Source organism: Stegostoma tigrinum, chromosome 19 (genome assembly GCF_030684315.1).
Source record: "Stegostoma tigrinum isolate sSteTig4 chromosome 19, sSteTig4.hap1, whole genome shotgun sequence".
Lineage (NCBI taxonomy): Eukaryota > Metazoa > Chordata > Chondrichthyes > Orectolobiformes > Stegostomatidae > Stegostoma > Stegostoma tigrinum.
This window is the reverse complement of record NC_081372.1, coordinates 26,100,689-26,123,094: the sequence shown is the minus strand read 5'-3', so window position 1 is coordinate 26,123,094 and position 22,406 is coordinate 26,100,689. Positions and strand designations below refer to the sequence as shown.

Sequence of the window (22,406 nt, the reverse complement as noted above, 5' to 3'; positions counted from 1 at the left end):
TTTGAGCCAAACTCTGGCTGACTGTCAGATAGGAATCAGTCAACTATTAGTGCCAATCAGAACTAACCATTACAGAATAACTGTCTGTCAGGTTTTCTCTCCTCCTTGAGAGAAGATCCACTGTTCCTGCAGTAGAGTAACAGGAATTTAAATCCGAGTAATATGGGAGATCAATGTAATTTTTCAATAGTCTAGAGAGTGGGACAAAGTGTTTAGACTTTGTTGTAATTATGAAACTTTGGAATTCAATTGATTTTCTTTCTCAAATTTTGAAGAAATGACAATGATATTCATTCTAAAATAACTGTTGCAGTAATACATTGAATGAGCTGCAAACACTCTTCTGAGCAATATTAGACCATAAGACCATAAGGCATAGGACTGGAAGTAAGGCCATTCAGCCCATCAAGACCACTCCGCCATTTAAATCATGGCTGATGGGCATTTCAACTCCACTTCCCTGCACTCTCCCCGTAGCCCTTGATTCCTTCTGAGATCAAGAATTTGTCAAACTCTGCCTTGAAGGCATCCAATGTCCCGGCCTCCATTGCACTCCGTGGCAATGAATTCCACAAGCTCACCACTCTCTGGCTGAAGAAATGTCGTCTCATTTCTGTTTTAAATTTACCCCCTCTAATTTTAAGGCTGTGCCCACGGGTCCTAGTCTCCCCACATAGTGCTAAAACCTCAAAATGGAACATTGTGAAAATACATCTAGCAGTGAGAAAGACAAGCTACTGAGAAATCCTGTGGTCCGCTGTTATAGTAATAGAGCAGATATGGTCCTGATGAAATATCATCTCTGCTTCTCTCTCCACAAATGCTGCCAGACCTGGCTACCTTTATGTTGTTCGTTCAAAGTGTGTGAGCATCACCGTCCAGGCCAGCATTTACTGCCATCCCTAATTGCTCAAAAGGCAGTTAAGAGTCAACCACATTGTTGAAAGTTTGGAGTCATATATAGGCCAATTGGATAAGAATGGTAGTTTCCTTCCCTAAAGGACATTAGTGAACCAGATGGGTTTTTATAACAATTGACAACAGTTTCATAGTCATCATTAGTCCCTTAATTCCAAACATTTTTGTTCAGTTCAAACACCACCATCTACCAGGAATTGAACTCAGGTCCACAGAACATGATCTAGGTCTCTGGATTAATAGTCTAGTGATTATCCCATGAGTCATCGCCTCCCTCTACTATTTGCAGTATTTTCTATTTTTATAATAGAAGATTTCAAGAAGTTTTGATGATCTAAATCTTGCAGGTATTAAATATTTTCTGAACTACAATTCCAATTCTTTAGAATTGTCATTTTTGGGTAAAATATAATTACTCGTAAAAAGCAACATTCCATTGGAGATCTTCTACTTTAGATGCTGGGTAACAAAGGAAGAAGGCCAATAGAAGATGCCAGGTATGCAGGTTGCAGAAGTCACCTGTGCCCCGCAATGAATATGTGCATACCCAAATTTGCAGCCATAGGCATTGAGATCTCAAACTGGCAGTCAATGACTGCTTGAGTAGTAGCCAAAAACTCAAATCAGGATATTAAAACAGGCTCGCAGGTGAAAGCTGATACATCAGTAAGCTATATTATTCTTTTGAAATGTAGCAATATCTGCACGCACTATTTTACAAGATGTTGGAACAAGACAAGATGATGAACTAACATGCCAAGTTGCCATTAACTGTATTTGTAGGCATTCATTATCACACCAAACTGTGAAGAAGTATCTTCATGCTACTTTATCTATTTTGAGCAACAGTTTGAAGCAATAAAAAGATGGTATTAGTAGTGACAGGACCACCTGGTGGTAACCTTAAGTTTGCACTCGCATTTTCCATTTTCTTCACTTCTACTTGCAATTTCTCCATGCTGTTTTTACCTCTTTAGCATTGGTAAAGACCAGGGCTAACCTGCTATTTGAGACCTTCAGAATTGTCCTTCTCACATTCCTTCAAAATGCACTTGCATTGAGTTTTCCATTCACCCAATTTGAATACAGATATAAGAATAATGATGCGGCTCAGCTGATTCAAGAAATCTGAGTACTTTTCAGAACTTTTTATAACATTTTAGATATAACCTACACCACAGCCTTAAGGTCAATAATCTCAAGATCAGTACTGAAACAGTGACAAGCTTTAAAACCGTTCAATTGTGATTTTTCTGGGTTCTTTCTAACATGAGCTGATCTCTGAAGTATGACAGATGCTTTTACAATGCCCATATAATATTTTAGCTGCTTCATTCATCAGAAGCTCATTAGCTTCCTTCTGTGATATGTTTTCAATGTTCCTATATAGTAGTTGTAGCAAATATCTCTAATGTTTAATTTCGAAAAATGACAATGAATGCTCACTAAAAATGCACCAATTAGAGAAAATATTAAAGAAGATGGAGAAGAAAAATGATCTAGGCATCTAGAGTGTAGCTTACTATAGATTCAAGTGCAGTACTGTGAAGATATAGCTAGATTAGAACTACTAGGTTTGCATAAAATTTGCCCTTGTACAAGACCTTGGTCAGATCTCAGTTGAATTACTTTGTCCAGTTTTAGCCCCTCCACACAGTGGGTATTATTTCAGTCTTTGGAAATAGCGTAGCATTTAAAGATGGATAACCCAAATCTAGGTTACATCTCAGGAAGCAGTTCTTTTTTGAGAGATTAATGGACTTCTGTAATAGGTTACACACTGGTGCATGGGCGCTGATTCACAAAATTATTTAACTTATGTATCAATATTTTGAAATATATACTGGGTAGACTTGATAATGCGCAAAATATCACAATTATCTGGCACTGTATGGATGGAATAAGTGCATTTTCTATTCAGTCATTATTTAAATGTATAGCACTTACATGTTTGGTATAACAAAATATTAAATATTTTTCCTAATTATTCAGTGAGTAGTTGACATAGACTTGGAGGGTGACAAATTCAAAGGTAAGGGTGCTACAATTCACTTCAGTGCCTTTCAATTACAGCCAGAAAAAAAATTCCACAGTTCTTTCTTCCGATTGTTACCCTGTGCACCGTATGAATATCAGTTAAGCAAAAGATAAGATTATGGCACCTGCATCATAAAATATCCTGATGAAACCTAACATAAAGGCTCAGCTCCGCCTATTTGAATTTTAGTTATCCATAACCCGGACTGCAAGAAATATATTGTAGTGATGATGCCAGAATAAACCAAAGTCAACTAACTATACATTGTGTTTCAACTATTTCAGCAAGATGTCCTATCTTCTTTCCGTCAAGCATCGCTCTAGTTTCTGAGATTACCAGATTTCTGACTCTGCAACAACTTTCATGCCCCAAAGCTTCTTGTGTTAATATTTATTGAACACAAGAAAATAAAGTCATAATATTTTATATGACAGAATGCCCAATCTGATTTGATCTCCCAGACTAGTGCTGAGGATAACCAAGCAAGCCACTCTGGTGCATTCTAGTTCAACTCAAATCAACTGGAACAACTATCATATGAAATCTTAGTTCTTCATCAATGTGGAATTGAACTCTTGGAGAAGTCCACGCCTAAACCAGAAGGAGCCGTTGTGAAGCCAAGTAGTGGTTCAGCTCAAATAAAACAGATTTAGTTTAGCTAAACTCAGCCAAGCCAATGTAAATCATAGCTTTGGTTCATTCCATGTAAACTAAACTTGGGCAGCTGAACTAAACAGGCTATCTCAAAGTCAGGGTGTAATTCAAATAAATGAAAGTTTGTTTGGGGACACTAAACAAACTGAAAGGCTATTAGTCACACACTACAGTTAATCTGGTTGTAGGTATATAAAGCCAAAGTAAAGTCTAGCTGTAAGCCAGTTATAGTAAATAGAAACACAAACAGACCCAACAGAAATCATTCTTAAATAAATATTTACTTCTAATGATTGAACATTTTCAGAAAAGCTGTCAGGAAACACTGGCTACAAAACTTTGCATGATCTGCCATCTAATTAAGGTACATTAGATGAAGCAGAAAATGCTGGAACTGTATAATATGCACATCAACATCTATAATAGAACTTAGATGGATTAATAATTTGTATGTAGATCTGTTGTCGAAACAGACAATTTTGAGAAAGAAATTACACCCTAACTTACCTTGCTCCTTGTAGATGTTAATTGACCTACTGTATAGTTTCATCATTTTCTGTTTTAATTCAGACTACCAGCACTTCCAGTTCATTATGTGCATAGCTGGGAGAGGCAATGGTGAAGTGGTCATGTCACTTGATTAGTAATCCAAAATACCAGGCTCATGTTCTGGTAATAAGGAGTTAGAATTTCAAATGGTAGAAATTTTAAATCAATAAAATCTAGAATTAAAAGCTGCCCTAATGGTGACTTGGTAATCACACACTGTAAAAACTCATTTGCTTCATTAGTATCCTTTAGGGAAGGGTATATGTTGTCCAGAGCTGGTGCAGCCTACATACAACTCTAGATCCACAGAAATGTCTTTAACTGATCTCTGAAGTAGCAGAGGTGTGATGGCATCAGGTCAAACATGGGCAAGGAAATCTGCTGATTACCATTTACTGTCCCCCAAACGTGACTGATCAATCAGCATTCCTTCTTGCTGACCACTTTGGAGGAAGCACTGAGGATATCAAGGGGACAGAATGAACAGTGGGATACGGTACTTCAATGTCTATTAGTAAACAGGGCTTTGTAGTCTCACTACTGATCAAACTGGCTTAGTCCTGAAGAAGATAGTTGCTAGGCTGGATCTGAGGCAAGTGCTGAGGGAGACAAAAAGAGGGAACATTCTGCTAGACTACGTCCTCACCAAACTATCTATGCACAGGTGTTCCCATCCATGACAGCAGGACTGCCAGTCACAATCGTTGTGAAAGAGGGTCTCTGTCTTCACAAAGAAGATACCTTCTCTCATAATGCTGACAATTTTCTTGAATCAGTACTGAAAGTTCATGCTACAGAACTAGTTACACCCTGGTCAAATTGTCTCATTACAGCTAATAACATAACACTCACACAATGTGGAGAATAATCCTGCCAAGTCCTGTGCACAAAAGGAAGGACCAACCTGATGGAAGAGGATGGAAGAGAGCATAACTGGGTTGGAGGAGCCTTTGAATATGTTGGCTGCTTTGCTGAGGCAGCAGAACACATAGGTGAAGTCAATGGATGGAAGGGCTGATCTTTGTGATGGACTGCACTGCATTCATGATTCTCTGAAATTTGTTGTGCTGTTGGGCAGAGCAGGTGCCATAGCAAGCTGTGATGCATCTGTAAAGGATGCTTTCTATGGCGCTCCTATAACAATTGGTAAGAGTCATTATGGGCATGCTGAATTTCCTTAGCTTTCTGAGGAAGTAGACACATTGGTGTACTTTCTTGACTGCAGCGACAACATGGATGGATCAGAACAGATTGTTGGTGATATTTACTGTGAGGAACTTAAAGCTCTCAACCATCTCCACCTCAGCATCACTGACACAAACAGGACTGCTTCCTCTAATCTGCTTCCTGAATGACCAGCTCCTTCATCCTTGTTGTCCAGATGTCCCAGGGACAAGTGTAGGGCCAGGGAGATGGCATTTGCCATGGTTCGATTACAATAGTAGGTGAACCGTAGTGGATGAAGGCAATCTTGGAGGTTGGTAATAAACTGGTCGAATGTCTGGATAGAATACTTCATGGGCAACAATATCAAGGCTTGGGCTGAAAAAAGGCAAGTAGCATTTGTGCCACACATGCCAGGAAATGGCCATCTCCAGTAAAAGATAATCTCACCACTACTTCTTGACATTAATGGCATTGCAATCACTGAAAACCTTACTATCAAAATTTGGAGGATTATCATTGACCAGAAGATGGTCATGGACTAGCCATATAAATACACGATCAAATCAGAAACTAGGAGTACTGTAGCGAGTAACTCAGCTCCTGACTGCCCAAAGCCTGTCCACCGTCCACAGGGCACAAGTCAGGAGTGTGATGGAATACTCTCCACCTGAATGGATGAGTGCAGCTCCAACAACACATAAGAAGCTTGACACCATCCAGGAAAAGAAGCCCACTTGATTAGCACCACATCCTCAAACACTGCATCACTGACATTCAGTAGTAGGAGTACGTACTGTCAACAATGCATTGCAGAGTGCCAAGACAGCATTTTCTAAACTAAACAATCTGGAAGGACTAGGGTAGCAAATACATGGTGCGGTGGTACTGTGACTTAAGGAAATGTGTTCTGTCCTGTTTCTCTTGCAGACAGGTATCGTCACAGTGGTGCTGAAATGTCTCCTCCAGGCAGGCAGTTGGTAAACAACTCTTGAGTTCTCCCTGAGCATTTAGACAATAGAAACATGAATGGGTGGGATCAGGGCGCACAAAGACCCAGGAAGGCTTTTAATTTCCAATCCAATTCCTGTTCTCTTGCCCTGCCCACACGGATGGCCTAAAAGCACTCTGCTACTTCCTCTCCTGCAAGCCCAACCAGTTGCCCTCCTTCGACACCCTCATCCGCTTAACCAAACTTGTCCTTACTCTTAACAACTTCTCCTTCAACTTCTCCCACTTCCTACAGACTAAGGGGGTGGCCATGGGCACCTGCAATGGACCCAAGCTATACCTGGCTCTTTGTAGGATACGTGGAACAGTCCCTCATCCGTTGTTACACTGGTACTATCCCCTACCTCTTCATCCACTGCATATTTTACTAACAACTTTCACTCCAACCTCAAATTCACCTGGACCATCTCGAATATACACCTCTCCTCCTGGACCACTCTGTGTCCATTTCTTATGACTGCCTTGTAATCGACATTTATTCCAAATTGACCAACTCTCACAGCTACCTGGGCCATACCTCCTCTCATGCACCTTTCTGCAAGAATACGAACCCCTACTCCCATTTCCTCTGCCTCCACCACATCGGCTCCTAAGATGGGATGTTCCACTCCCGCACATCGCAGATATTCTCCTATGTAAAGGACCATAACTTCCTCCACCGGTAATTTAAAATATCCTCAAACACATCTCTTGCGTCTCCCATACCTCTGCCTTCACATCACCTTCCTTCAACAAAAACAAAAGATAGAATCCCCCTTGTCCTTACATATCACCCCAGCAACCTCCATATCCAATGTATCATTCTCCACCGTTTCCACAACCTCCAATCCAACCCCACAACCAAAGAAATATTTCCCTCCCCACCTCTATCTGCCTTCCATAGGGACTGCTCTCTCCGTGACTCCCTCGTCTGTTCCACACAGCCACTAGCCCCAGCACCATTCCCTGCAAACAAAGGAAGTGCTACGCCCGCCCCTACACCAGCTCCCTCACCTCCATTCAAGGCAAAAAACAAAGCTTTGACATCAGAGATAGTAGGAATTGCAGATACTGGAGAATTGGAGATAACAAGGTGTAGAGCTGAATGAACAGAGCAGGGCAAGCAGCATCAGAAGTGCAGGAAGGCTGACATTTCGGGCCATTTCTGAAGAAGGGTCCAGGTCTGAAATGTCAGCCTTCTTGCTCCTCTGATGCTGCTTGGCCTGTTGTGTTCATTCAGTTCTACACCTTATTAGCTTTGACATCAGACATGGGTTCTCCTGCACTTCCGTCAACTTGGTGTGCTGCACCTGATGTGGTCTCCCCTATACCAATGAAACCAAGCGGAGATTTGGAGACCGTTTTGTCAAACATTTGCACTCTGTACAGAACAAACAACACCAATTTCCAGTTGCCAACCATTTTAATTTCCTTACCCACCAACCCCCCACCCCCGCCGACTCCCCCCCCACACCCTGGTGACATGTCCATCCTAGGCCTCCTCCAGTGTCACAATGACACCACTCGTAAACTGGAGGAGCACCTCATATTCTGCGGCAGAAGCCTATAGACTGATGGCTTAAACGTGAATTTTACCAGTTTCAAAATCTCCCCACCACCTGCCTCATCACACAACCAATACTCCCACTCAACCCTACCTCCTTGACACAATCTTTCCATCTGCTCTCCCATCTATCTGCCTTTCCCACCTCACTGACCAATCTCCACCATTCCCTACTTGCACTCACCTATCACCATTCTACCTACATTCCCCAGCCCCACCTTGCCTCTCTATTTGTTTCGGAGCTCTCCTCTCCCTCCCAATTTCTGAAGAAGGGTCCTAACACAAAACGTCAACTTTCCCGTTCCTCTGATGCTGCCTGGCCTTCTGTGCTTCTCCAGCTCCATTCTGTGTTATCTCTGACTCTAGCATCTGAAGTTCTTACGATCTGTGAGGTTTTTAAACTTTGTTTTCAGTTAATGGGAAGGTTTCTGCCGGCCACTGGAGCTAAAAGCTCGAGTTCCCGGCTGCTACAGTGAGGTCTTAGAGAGTGAGGCTTCCTGATAAAACTCAAGTGGGGCAGATTGTTTATTTTGCTTCTGGATTGGAGAAAGACAACATGTGAGAATTGTAACTGTTTTGTTGAATTACGTTTTTGCTATGGGCTGTGTTTATGGGATACTGCCTATGTTGGAACAGTTGATGATTAGTGGTTAAATAATACATCATCTTGTTAAGTATTTAAGTAATAAAATAAATTTCTGCTCATTCTTCCTTTTGTTGTATTTTAACTGTTTTATAAGAAGAATGTGTGTTTTGATTAAAGCTTAGTGATGAACCAATTGAATAATATCTGGAACAGAACACTTCACATTTGCAGGTTAAAAAAAATTAGGGTCTAGGCTATCTCCATAACATACTTTGGCTGGTCTGGTCCTTAACAATTGGAATACCACCCCCAGCAAGTTTCCTTCCAAGCCATTCGTCAATTTGACTTTGAAATATATAGCCACTCCTCCAGTTCCTTGCTGGGTCAAAATCCTGGAATTCTCTCCCTAATAGCACAGTGGGTCCACCTACGCTACATAGACTACAGCAGTTTAAGAAGGCAGCTCACCACCAGCATCTCACGTGGCACAGTGGCTCAGTGGTCAGCACTGATGCCTCACAGCACTAGGAACCCGGGTTTGATTCTACCCCCAGGCGACTGTCTATGTGGAGTTTGCACGTTCTCCCTATGTCTGTGTGAGTTTCCTCTGGGTGCTTCGGTTTCCTCCCACAGCCCAAAGTTGTGCAGGCTAGGTGGACTGGCCATATTAAATTGTCCATAGTGTTCAGGAATGTGTAGGTAAGGTGGGTTAATGGGTCTGGGTGGAATGTCTGAGGGTCAGTGTGGACTTGTTGGGCCAAAGGGCCTGTTTCCACACCGTAGGGATTCTATGATCAATGATCTATGAACTAGGGACAGGCAATAAATGCTGGCCCACCAGCAATGCTCACCCATCTTCAAATCATCTATGAATGCGACAGTCGTACCTTCTGTCCCCTCAATTAAGACATTGATATACGTTGGAAAAATTTGACATCACAAAACAGGTCCCTGAGGGACTCTAATGATCATATCCTGCCAAACAGACAATAACCCTTTTATTCATACTCTGTTTTCTGCTAGCCAGCCAGTTCGCTATCCATTGCAATATATTACCATCTTCACCACAACCTTTTATTTTACATAATAAGCTTTGATGTACACCTTATCAAATTCCTTCTGTAAGTCCATACACGGTACCATTCATTGGTTTCTCTTTGTCTTCTCCATTGATGCACAGTGGCAGCATTGTATACCATCTGTGAGATGCAGTGCAGCAAATCACCACGGATCCTTCAAGGTGAAGGTAAAGTTGCCATAGTTCCAGGTAGGGAACAGGGTGGTGCATTGAAGTGGCAGGCAACAGGTAGTTCAGGGTCTTTTTTGCAAGCAGAACGTAGGTCGTCAAGTCTACGCTTCGTTTCCCTAATGTAGGGGAGGCCACATTGTGAGAAGCGAATGCAGTAGACTAGATTCTTGGAAGTGTAAGTGAAGTGTTGGGTCCTTGGATAGTGGGGAGGGAGGAAGTAATGGGCATGAGTTGCACCTTCGCCGGTTACAGGGGAAGGTGCTGTAGGGCTGTGGGGAAGTGTTGGGGGTGTAGGAAGTGTGGACCAGACACTCCCAGAGGAAACAGTCCCTGCGGAAGGCAGACAAGAGAGGGGAGGGGAAAACATGTCTGGTGGTGGCATCTTGCTGGAGGTGCGGAAATGACGTCCGATGATCTTCTGGATGTGGATGCGGGTGGGATGGTAGGTGAGGATAAGGGTAACCCTATCGCTGTTGCGGAAGGGAAGAGAAGGGGTGAGGGCTGAAGTGCGGGAGATGGGTCGAACCTGATTGAGGGCCCTGTCAACAACGGAACTGGGGAATCCTTAGTTGAGGAAGAATGTGGACATTTCAGAGGCTCCCTTGTCGAAGGTGGCCTCATCTGAACATATGCGATGGAGACAGAAGAACTGAGAAAATGGGAATGGAGTCTTTACAGGAAGTGGGGTGTGAGGATGTATAGTCCAGGTAGCTGTGGGAGTCGTTGGGTTTGTAATGGATATTAGTGGCCAGTCTATCCCCAGAAATGGAAACAGAAATGTCAAGGAAGGGAAGGGAGGAGTCAGAGATAGATCAGATGAAAGTGAGGGCAGGGTGGAAATTGGAGGTGAAATTGATGAAGTTTTCCAATTCTAGACGAGAGAAGGAAGCAGCACCGATGATATCATTGATGTATCAATAGACAACAGGTGCAGGAGTAGGCCATTTGGCCCTTCAAGCCAGCATCACCATTCATTATGATCATGGCTGATCATTCACAATCAGTATCCTGTTCCTGCCTTATCCCCATAACCCTTGATTCCACTATCTTTAAGAGCTCTATCCATCTCTTTCTTCAAAGTATCCAGAGACTTGGTGTCGGGGGCAGAGCATTCCATATATCCACCACTCTCTGGGTGAAGACGTTTTCCTCAATTCTGTTCTAAATGGCCTACCCCTTATTTTTAAACTTTGTCCTCTGGTTCTGGACTCACCCATCAGTGGAAACATGCTTCCTGCCTTCAGAGTGTCCAATCCCTTAATAATCTTATACATCTCAATCAGATGCCCTCTCATCCTTCTAAACTCAAGTATAGACAAGCCCAGTCGCTCCAATCTTTCAACATATGATAGACCCATCATTCTGGGAATTAACCTCGTGAACCTACACTGCATTCCCTCAATTGCAAGAATGTCCTTCCTCAAATTTGGAGACCAAACCGCACACAATACTCCAGGTGCGGTCTCACCACGCCCAGTACAGCTGCAGAAGGACCTCTTTGCTCCTATATTCAATTCCTCTTGTTATGGAGGCCAGCATGCTTTAGCTTTCTTCACTGCCTGCTGTACCTGCATGCTTGCTTTCATCGACTGATGTACAAGAACACCTAGATCTTGTTGTACATCCCCTTTACCTAACTTGACTCCACTTAGATAGTAATCTGCCTTCCTGTTCTTGCCACCAAAGTGGACAACCTCATATTGTCCACATTAAACTGCATCTGCCATGCATCCGTTGACTCACCTAGCCTGTCCAAGTCACCCTGTATTCTCATAACATCCTCCTCACATTTCACACTGCCACCCAGCTTTGTCTCATCAGCAAATTTGCTGATATTACTTTTAATGCCTTCGTCTCCATCATGAATGTATATTGTAAACAGCTGCTGTCCCACAACCAAACCTTGCGGTACCCCACTGGTCACCGCCTGCCATTCTGAAAGGGACCCGTTTATCACCAATCTTTGCTTCCTGTCAGCCAGTCAATTTTCAAACCAAGTCAGTATTTAGCCCCCAATACCATGTGCCCTAATTTTGTTCACCAATCTCCTATGTGGGGCTTTATCAAAGGCTTTCTGAAGGTCCAGGTACACTACATCCACTGACTCTCCCTTGTCCTTCTACATAGTTACATCCTCAAAAAATTCCAGAAGATTAGTCAAGCACGATTTCCCCTTCGTAAATCCATGCTGACTCTGACCTATCCTGTTACTGCTATCCAAATGAGTCGTAATTTCATCTTTTATAATTGACTCCAGCATCTTTCACACCACTGACGTCAGGCTAACTGGTCTATAAGTCCCTGTTTTCTCTCTCCCTCCTTTCTTGAAAAGTGGGACAACATTTGCCACCCTCCAATCCGCAGGAACTGATCCTGAATCTATAGAACATTGGAAAATGATTACCAATGCGTCCACGATTTCTAGAGCCACCTCCTTAGGTACCCTGGGAGGCAGACCATTAGGTCCGCGGGACTTATCAGCCTTCAGACCTAACAGTCTATCCAACACCATTTCCTGCCTAATATAAATTCCCTTCAGATCGTCCATTACCCTAGGTCCTACGGCCACTATTACATCTGGGAGATTGGATCTGTCTTCACTAGGTAAGACACAAAGTACCTATTCAACTCTTCTGCCATTTCCTTGTTCCTCATAATAAATTCACCCGTTTCTGACTTCAAGGGCCCAATTTTAATCTTAACCATTTTTTTTTCTTTTCACATACCTAAAAAAGCTTTTACTATCCTCCTTTATATTTTTGGCCAGTTTGCCTTCGTATCTCATTTTTTCTCCACGTATTGCCTTTTTAGTTATCTTCTGTTGCTCTTTAAAAGTTTCCCAGTCCTCCAGCTTCCCACACATCTTTGCTACGTTATATTTATTCTATTTTATCTTTATACATTCCTTAACATCATTCGTCAGCCACGGCTGCCCCCGCCTCCCCTTAGGATCTTTCCTCCTCTTTGGAATGAACTGATCCTGCACCTTCTGCATTATATCCAGAAATACCTGCCATTGTTGTTTCACTGCCATCCCTGCTAGGGTATTGTACCACTGAACTTTGGCCAGCTCCTCCCTCATAGCTCCATAGTTCCCTTTATTCAACTGCAATACTGACACTTCCAATTCCCCCTTCTCCCTCTCAAACTGTAGATTAAAACTTATCATATTATGGTCACTACCTCCTAATGGCTCCTTTACTTCGAGGTCCCTGATCAAATCCAGTTCGTTGCACAACACCAGATCCTGAATTGCCTCCTCCCTGGTAGGCTCCAGTACAAGCTGTTCTAAGAATCCATCTCGGACGCACTCCACAAACTCCCTTTCTTGGGGTCCAGTACCATTCTGATTCTCCCAGTCTACCCGCATGTTGAAATCTCCCATAACAACTGTAGTAATACCTTTGCGACAGGCCAATTTCAACTCCTGATTCAACTTACATCCTACATCCAGACTACTGTTTGGGGGCCCGTGGATAACTCCCATTAGGGTCCTTCTACCCCTCAAATTTCTCAGCTCTATCCATACTGACTCTACATCGCCTGATTCTATGTCCCCCCTCGCAAGGGACTGAATTTCATTCCTCACCAACAGGGCCACCCCACGCCCCCTGCCCGTCAGTCTGTCCTTTCGATAGCATGTATAGCCTCGAATATTCATTTCCCAGGCCCTGTCCACTTGAAGCCACATCTCAGTTATCCCCACAACATCATACCTGCCAATTTCCAACTGAGCCTCAAGCTCATTCAATCTTATTTCTTATGCTTTGTGCATTCATATATAATACTTTTAATTTGTTACTCCCCTCACCCTTCCTATCAATCCCTATTTCACTTGGCTATACTGTACGATCCCTTCTGGAGTTTTCTTCTGTTGATTCTGTTGTCTTTCTTAACTTAACTTCAGAGAAAGAGTTGTGGTTGGGGGCCGGAATAGGACTGGAACAAGGAATGTTCTAATTACTCCACGAAGAGACAGGCATAACTAGGGCAGTAACTAGGAATAACTAGGTCTAGGTAGGACCTATTTCAGCATCAGCTTTAATCTCTCTCCTTCCACTTATCTCGGAAGGATAAACATCTATTTATGGAAATGTTCCTTTAATTTTATTCTAATGAAGACATGAGTTTTAGTTCAGTTAAGATCCAAGAACCAAATAACTTAATTTCATGAGGGCTTGGATTCTTTTTTATGGGTTAGAGTGTGTAGGCCAGTAAGAATGATTCATTTAAAAAAACTTCAGCTTTGTTGGACTCTATGGGCCAGACTTTTCACAAAAGTGCCTTGAAACTGTACACAAGAACCCATACATTATTCTTACATTGAAAGCCTTTAGCCTCTCAGGATCCATTCCCTCAGAGTCATTGATCTTCTCACTGTCTTCATGGTCATCGTGATCGTCGTCATCATCGTCCCCTCCCCTGCTAACTGATAGATCTTCTGGACAACTTCCTGAAAGCTCATTTCTGCCAGAGTCGTAACTTCCTGAGCTGTAATGTGGAGACTGGAACAAAAACATTAGACATCAGATTTAATTAAACTTTTAAAGAGTATATGCTTTTTCATAGTATTACAGTATTAGATAAAAATCCTAATCAAGTTAAATATATGATTTTGACCAATTAGTTTGGTGGATCCTGATTTTACTAGGTATATACTTACAGTCATTATCATTTCCTATTACAGATATGTGACCGACTGACAGAAGAAGTTGTACATGAAATTTAGATGCTTTAAATGTTCATAGTTTAATACTCTAACAACAACGGTAAAGATAATGCAAAAACCAAATATAGAAGGCGTAAAAATGAAATGAACTGATTCTCCCAAGGCTCCACTATTTAAAATGGAGAAATGCTCAACCCAAGAAATTAGGAAAGTGCTGTGTTTAATCTCCTGCCTGTGTTGAGTTTGTCACCTTGGCTAAGTTAGTGGTACGGAAATGGTAGTTAGCCTCAGAGTGGGACAAAGCAGGGGAACAACTGTTCAGATGGTCTATTTCTGATCTCCATCCAGAAGCTGTCACTGGAGTGTTCAGTGGTTGCTGTGTGAGGGCAGAATCATGAAATCTCTCAATATCAAAACAAATTATCCAGGCTAATGAGCAAATTTACATGTGAAAAATCGACATTTTCACGAGGTCACTGGCACAATGTGAAGTTAATTTGTAAAACTGAGGAATGAAAAAAGCTGGAATTAGAAGGAAAACATTTCTTTCAATATAAATTCTGAACATCTGCAATTCTGAAATACAAAAGAAAATGTTGGCAGTGAAGAGCAGGTCACATCACAATTTAAAGAAAAACAGGTTATCAGTTTAACATTGCACCTTATTGACAATACCTTGACCTCAGTGTATTACTGTGTTCTGAGGAAGGGTCCCTCAAACAATAACATTAACTCTGATTTCTCTCCACAGTTGTTGCTAGGCATGTTTAACTTTTCCAACAGTTTCTGTTTTTGTTTCTCAAGAACAATATTGACAATATATGATAGATGGAAGTGATTTGCTCATCTTCAAACTGGTATGTTGTTCTAAATTACTGGAGCAGAAATTTATCAATGCTATGCCCACTCATCAGGTGTAAAACTAGAGGCAAACATCAGTTTAACAGTAACAAAATGTGTGCCCAATCTTCTCAAGAGCTGGTCTCTGCTACCAAATTTGTGGATTCAATATTTACAGGAGTCCCTTGTGTCATACTTTCTAACTCAAGGTTTTTCAGTGATCTATGTAACTATAAAACAAAATCATGCTTTTGATTTTATTTTTCTTTAGAATTCCTTCCTATGGACACAAGAGTAGTACTGAAATCCATTCCACCTTCCCAGGGCATGCCTACAGCAGCAGCCCAAATTTGTTGTCTGTGGGCAAAGCAGTCCTTGGAACACGCCAGCTGCATATCAGAATTTCCAGAAAGTTGGAGGCAGAGGTGTGTAGTGGCATCACTTAAGGAGAAGATGCTGGTGAAGGCGAAAGGTCTGAAGGTGGTTAAGTCACCTGGATCAGACGGACTACACCCAGTTTTCTTAAGGACATAGTTGTGCAGACTGTAGAGGTATTAGTGGTCTTTCAGGAATCATCAGTCAGGAAGAATCCCATGTGACTGGAAATTGGCTGATGTAAGAATCCTGTTTAAGAAAGGAAAGAGGCAGAAGATACGAAAGTCCAGGCCATTTAGCTTGACCTTGGTTGTTGGTAACATTGTCAAGTTCATTATAAAGGATGAGGTTGCGGTGTAATTGGAAGTGCATGATAAAATAGGGCGAAGTCAGCACGTCTTTTTCAAGGGGAATGATTTGAGCAGATGAGGAGAGTGGGCAAAGAAGTGGCAGATGAAACACAATGTAGAAAAGTGTGAAGTTTGCACTTTGGCAGAGAGAATGGAGAGGTAGACCATTTTCCAAACTGGGAAAGACTTCAGAAATCTGAAACATAAAGGGACTTGGGAGTCCTAATTCAGGGTTCTCTTAAGGTTAATATGCAGGTTCAGTTAGTTGTTAGGAAGGCAAATGATATGTTAGCATTCATTTCAAGGTGGCCAGATTACTAGAGCAGAGATGTGCTGCTGAGGCTGTAAAGGGCTCTGGTCAGACTGCGTTTGTAATATTGAGAGCAATTCTGGGCCCCATATGTAAAGAATTGTCATATGAAGATCAGTTGAAGTCTCTGGGTCTGTTCTGATGGTGTTTAGAAGGATCAGTTGGCAGGGGGGGGGGGGGTGCGGAATCTGATTGAAACTTACAGAATACTGAGAGGCTTAGATAGAGTGAGCATGAAGATATTTCCACTATGTGAGAGACTAGGACCCAAAAGCACAGCCTGAAATGAGGAGGCCTTTTTTCAGCCAGAGGGTGGTGAATCTGCCGAATTCAGTGCTGCAGAAGGCTGTAGAGGCTAAGTCACTGAGTGTATGTCAGACAGAAATAGACAGATTCTTGATTAATAAGGATATCAAGGGTTATGAGGAGAAGGCAGGAGAATAGGTTTTAGAAACGTATCAACTTTGATAGAATGGCAAAGCAGACTCGATGGGCCAAATGGCCAAATTCAGCTCCCATATCTTATGGTCTTACGGAAGGCACCCCATGGAAGCACAGCAAGTTTGGCAACATTCCCTGAATATGTAAGTGATGTTCCAAGACCTATTATTATCAATTCAAAGACCTCTTGCTTCACACATACAGCAAACACCATTGAGTGCCTCTTATCTCACAGTCTACGATAATGTTTGTGTCTCAACAATGTCATTTAAGTTGGAGATAGCCATGGAGACTTAATATGTGTACATCCAGTAGATTAACATGAAGTGTAATTTATTGAGAAATGTGTAATCATTGCTCTCCTAAACAAAAGATCCCTTAAAGCAAGTTATATTTCATGGCCTGGTATGGCTGTACCTAGCTTTTTCCTCATCAACCTGTTCAGAGATGTTATTACACACCTCTGAAGTACATGGGACTTGAAACCCAAGCTCCCTGTTTCAGGAGTAGGTACACTATCACTGCACCACATGAGGTGTATTTCTCTTACAAAAGATTGACATTTGTCAAGATTCCTCTTTTCCTTGTTGTTCCTATTCAACTGATACAATAGTCAGTGTCCTGACTTTTCTTCTCGTTTCTTCAAAGCTTCAAATAATCCACATTTGTTCCCTTGTAACCATCAGCAGTATTTGAAAATCAATAGTCTTAAAACATTAGAACTATCTTTCCTTCTTACTCTCTATTACTATCTACATCCAAAGAGTTTTAAAAGCCAAAGTTTTGTATTTCTTTATTCCTATTTCCTAATACATCTTTTCTTGGCTCGAACTCGTCAACCTGGTTGGTTGACACATTAGACCTTTGCAAGTACTGTTTCTTATACAGGTTGCTATTTGTTAGGAAATACACATATAGTAAATAAATTTAATTGTTGTGCATTAGATCTTCGATGAACTCTATCCTTGCAATTTTTTTGTGAAGGCACTGTTGTACATATATTACCATACATAGAATGACCTGTGAGCACCTATAAAGTACATGCATGCACCTTAGAATTAATGTTGTTGTGCTTTTTGATTGCATATTATGAAATTAATAATCAATTGTCCACAATTTTTTTTACTGTGGGATTGTCAACAAGCTTATAATAAGTTAACACATTGTACACTGATTGGTATGCTGAGTATTATCTGTGAGTCAGGCAGGTTTTGTACCTATGCATTGTAACTATATCTGGATTCTGTGTTGCCACACGGTATTGCTATGGACCAGATAAACTCCATCCCCGTCAAAATATATTGACAGCCAAGACCCTCATCTTTGCTTATTTTAAAGTGTAAGGCGTTGCATTCCAGATGCAACTCGATTGGTTAAACTACTTGACTTTAAGCAAAACACACTTTTTTCACTAAATTTAAAATGCAGAAAAAGTAAAAGAATTGACTTGACTATAACTCTATTGAATGTTTAACAAAATAAAATATATATAAACTACTACTAATTAACTGTCCCACGAGAGTGACATTGTAACAGAGAGGGAAATCAGAGCTTCCACATCCAGCTTCAAGCAACTGTTAAAAGCTAAAACTAAAAATCCTCGTTCTGTGAGAGTTTGACCCCACTCATTCTAGCTGATTCTACTGTTCCAACTTGAAAAAAAACGCAAGGCCTCCCGAACTTGTTCCATTATTAGCTTTGAGCAGTCTGCTCCTCGCCTCTGTCTCAACCTTTCTTTATGAAAAAAAGGACAAAATATACCTCTGAAAGCTGTTGTATCATCACAATGTAAACAATAAATTACCCTGACTGCACGCTAGGTGCATGATTTGCAACCACTAAAACTGGAAAATCTAGTTCCCAAGGTTTATATATATACTCCCAATGCTTCCAAAGAGGCTTCCATCATAATACATAAAGAAACTCTGGTTGCATAGGTCAGTTTTCCCAATTTGTGGCTCTTTTTTCAGGAAACGTCATCAATTAGCGTTTCAAGATAAATCCATTTTGAACCAAAGACCGCAGCTAAATTCATTCTCATTCAATCTTTCAAAAGTGGGTTCTGAATATGCAACACTGTTTGATTAATCCACATCAGTCAGTTTAGTCAAGTCTCGCAAATGACCCTAAGTAATAGGAGAGGAAGGTCAATTTGTGGTCATTGAATACTAGGGGATCAAATGAGTTCAAATCATGAAAGTTTATAGGTCAGCACTTTCTTGCTTAAACATTTGCCAAGACACATCAGATAAAGAACTCAATTATTATGATTCAATCTTCGGCAACTCCAAATGCTAGTTTTATCTCAAATGTACTAAAGTCTATGGTGATGGAAAATATTATTGATTTAACCCATGAACTACAATTAAATGGATGTCTTTCCATTCATTGCTCTTTATTGAAGGAACCTGCTGTTGTCAACGAAGGAGTCATAATTACAGGTGTGGTAAAACTGGATTTGATCCAAGGTTCAAAGTCCCTTATTATTGACATTTCAGCAAGAGACCACATGTAAACACAATTCAAAATATTATGTTATAATTAGATCCTCCAGCATACTGTGTTCCAGGTGACATAATATGCCTCAGGGATCAGTTAATATCTTCTGTTAAGCTTGGTTAACATGAGCATATCTTAAGAGCCTAGAAAAACTAAAGTCATTTGGAGTGGAGGGAAACTCCCCCCGCTGGCTGGAGTCATAAAAACCACAAAGGAAAGCAATCAAAATTGACAGGAATCAATCTTCAGGACATCAAACGAGATGTTACTCAGGACACATATTTTCGAATCAACCTGCTCAGAGATGTTATTAGACACCTCTGGAGTAGGTAGGACTTGAACCAACACATCCTGGTTCAGAGGTCAGAACACTGTTACTGTGCCATATGAGCCCTTGTCCCTCAGGACAGTGTTCTAGTTATTTCTTAATGACCTTAACTTCATTAAAGGCCAAAAGTGAGGACGCTCACTAATGAATGCACACTGTTTAGTTCAATTAGAAACTCCCCAGATAATAAATTAATCTATGTTAACATTTTGAGTCTGCTGATACTGGACCCAAAACGCTAACTCTGTTTTCTCCTTCCCAGATGCTGTCAGACCTACTGAGCTTTTCCAGCAACTTTCTTTCTACAGTTCTTTCGGTTTTTAATAAAATAATCTGTGCCAGTTTGCAGCAGGACAATGTTCAGTCTCAGGCTGACAGCAATCAAGCAACATTAATGCCAGCACCACATATGCAGGCAATGACCTTCTCCAACAAGAAAGAGCCTAACTACTTCCCTTTGAGATTCAACAGCACAACCATCATTAAACTCTCCATCACTATCTTGGGACCGTCACTGATCAAAAATTGAAGTCACATATAGCCTGTTGCTGTTTAGCACGTCTGAAGTTATGTATTCTGCAAGGAATGAGTCAAATCCTGAACTTAACAAACACTGTGCACCATCTTTTAGCACAAATCAGAAGGTGGCCTACTCTTCACTTGCCTGGATGAGTACAATTCTAACAATGTACAAGGGGGCATAGCTACAAATTGAGGGGTAATAGATTTAAGACAGGTGTCAGAGGCAGGTTCTTTACTCAGAGAATGGTAAGGACGTGGAATGCCCTACCTGCCAATGTAGTTAACTCAGCCACATTATGGGCATTTAAACAGTCCTTGGATAAGCATACGGATAATGATGGGATAGTGTGGGGGGGCGGGGGGGGAGGGCTTAGATTAGTTCACAGGTTGGCGCAACATCAGGGGCCGAAGGGCCTGACTTGCGCTGTATTGTTCTATGTTCTAATACATGAGGATCTCAATGCCATTCTGGCCAAAGCAGCACACTTTCAAGATGGTGCCAGAGTGTGGTGACATTTTGCGAGTTGTCTACAGCTGATCTTATTCTTCCATATCTTATAATCGTTCTGCTCTACTAAACCTCAATTCCAGTTCTATCAGAATTATTAACAGTATTTTCTTAAATCTACTTTAAGGTTTAAAGATTCTATGACAAATGAAGCTCGATTACCGCCATTGAGACTGCAAGCCCGACCTTCCTGTGGAAAGCTGGAACCGAAGCAAGGTCAGAGCAAGAGCAAGACCAAGACCTGGTGCCACATTGACCCGAGGAGGCCCGAGCAAACCTACTGCAAGATCCCCGGAGCATTTGTGAATGAGACTGATGCCCAGGACCCCAACGGATGCACCCATTTACCTTGCTGATACTAGAACCAGGCCTTCCGACCTCTTGCAGGCCTGTTTGAACCGGCTACAAGACCCCCTGGAATGCTCAAGGCTGTGAGTGGTGCTCAAAACCCCATCAGGAGCACACACTTATCTTTTGGAGAAGCAGACTTCCCTCAGTGAGGTGTGGGATTGATCAGGAGCAGCCAACTACCCAGGAAATGTGGGAGACATGCTGGGCTTCAGGTGAGACTGAAATTTCAGGGTTTCAAGATCCCCCTCCCTAACATAATCATGGCAAATGTCCAAGCCATTGAGCACAAAATGGATGAACTTAAAGCTAGACCTAACTACCAAAGGGAATTGAGAGACTGCTGTGTTCTCTGCTTCACACAGACATGGCTCATTTCTGCTATACCCGACTGTGCCTTATAACCTGAGGTTTTCTCAGTTCCCAAATGGACCATTTGTGTAGGTGTGCTCGGGCAGGATGAGGGGCAGTGAGACACCTTCTGGTGCTCTGACATAGCAAGCTACAGCTCTGTGGACCTAGACTATGTTACAGTAAAGTGCCATCCCTACTACTTGCCACAAGAGTTCACCTCTGGTATGATGACAGGGGTCTACATCCCACCTCATGTGAAAGTGGAGAGTGTACTTGATGAAGCATAGAATGCTGTAAACAAACTGTCTTGAGAGAGCATAGATCGATGCCTTGTTCATCGTAGCCGGTGACTTCAACCAATCCAACCTTAGGACTGTACTACCAAAACACCATCAATATGCCTCCTGGCCCATCAGATGTGCAAACAGCCTTGACCATTGCTATACAACTAAAAACGTCTGCTGCTCCATCCCCCATCAGCATTTTGGGAAAGCAGATTACAATGTTGTGCTCCTCCTCTCAGCTTACAAGCAGATAATGAAGCATGAGGACTGAGTACAGAAAGTAGTCTAGTATTGGTCTGAGGCAACAGAAGGGCTACTACAGAATTGCTCGGAGGCGGTGACTGGTCCAAGTTCAAGTATTCAGCAGCCAACCTAAATGGGTATGTCACTACCATGTCAGATTTCATGAGTAAGCGAGTAGAAGGCTGCATGCTGAAGAAGTTAATCCAAATGTTCCCCAACCATAAACCATTGATGAACCAGCAGATCCACTCTCTACTGAAGTCCACATTGGAAGTGTGTAAGTCAGGTAACTCTGACCCTCTGACAGGAAATCCAACGACAACCTCAATAAGGCCATCAAAGATGCCAAAAGGCAATACCAAACTTAGATTAGATTCCCTACAGTGTGGCAACAGGCCCTTTGGCCCAACAAGTCCACATCGCCCCTTGAAGCATCCCCCTATAACCCACACACCCCTGAACACAACGGGGAACTTAGCATGGCCAATCCACCTAGTCTGCACATCTTTGGACTATGGGAGGAAACCGGAGCACCCGGAGGAAACCCATGCAGACATGGGGAGAATGTGCAAACTCCACAGAGACAGTCGCCCAAGGCTGGAATCGAACTCGGGTCCCTGGCG

The 22,406-nt window shown here is 42.0% G+C and overlaps 1 protein-coding gene across 4 annotated transcripts in view; it reads right to left on the bottom strand.

The window, feature by feature from the left end:
- Positions 1–22,406, bottom strand: part of nol4lb (nucleolar protein 4-like b) — a 349,022-nt gene that overhangs the window by 49,118 nt on the left and 277,498 nt on the right. For all 4 annotated transcript variants that reach the window (XM_048549775.2, XM_059652784.1, XM_048549776.2 and 1 more), the window contains one exon: positions 14,035–14,217. In XM_048549775.2, the coding sequence (XP_048405732.1) occupies positions 14,035–14,217 (183 nt within the window). The remainder of the gene's footprint in view (positions 1–14,034; positions 14,218–22,406) is intronic.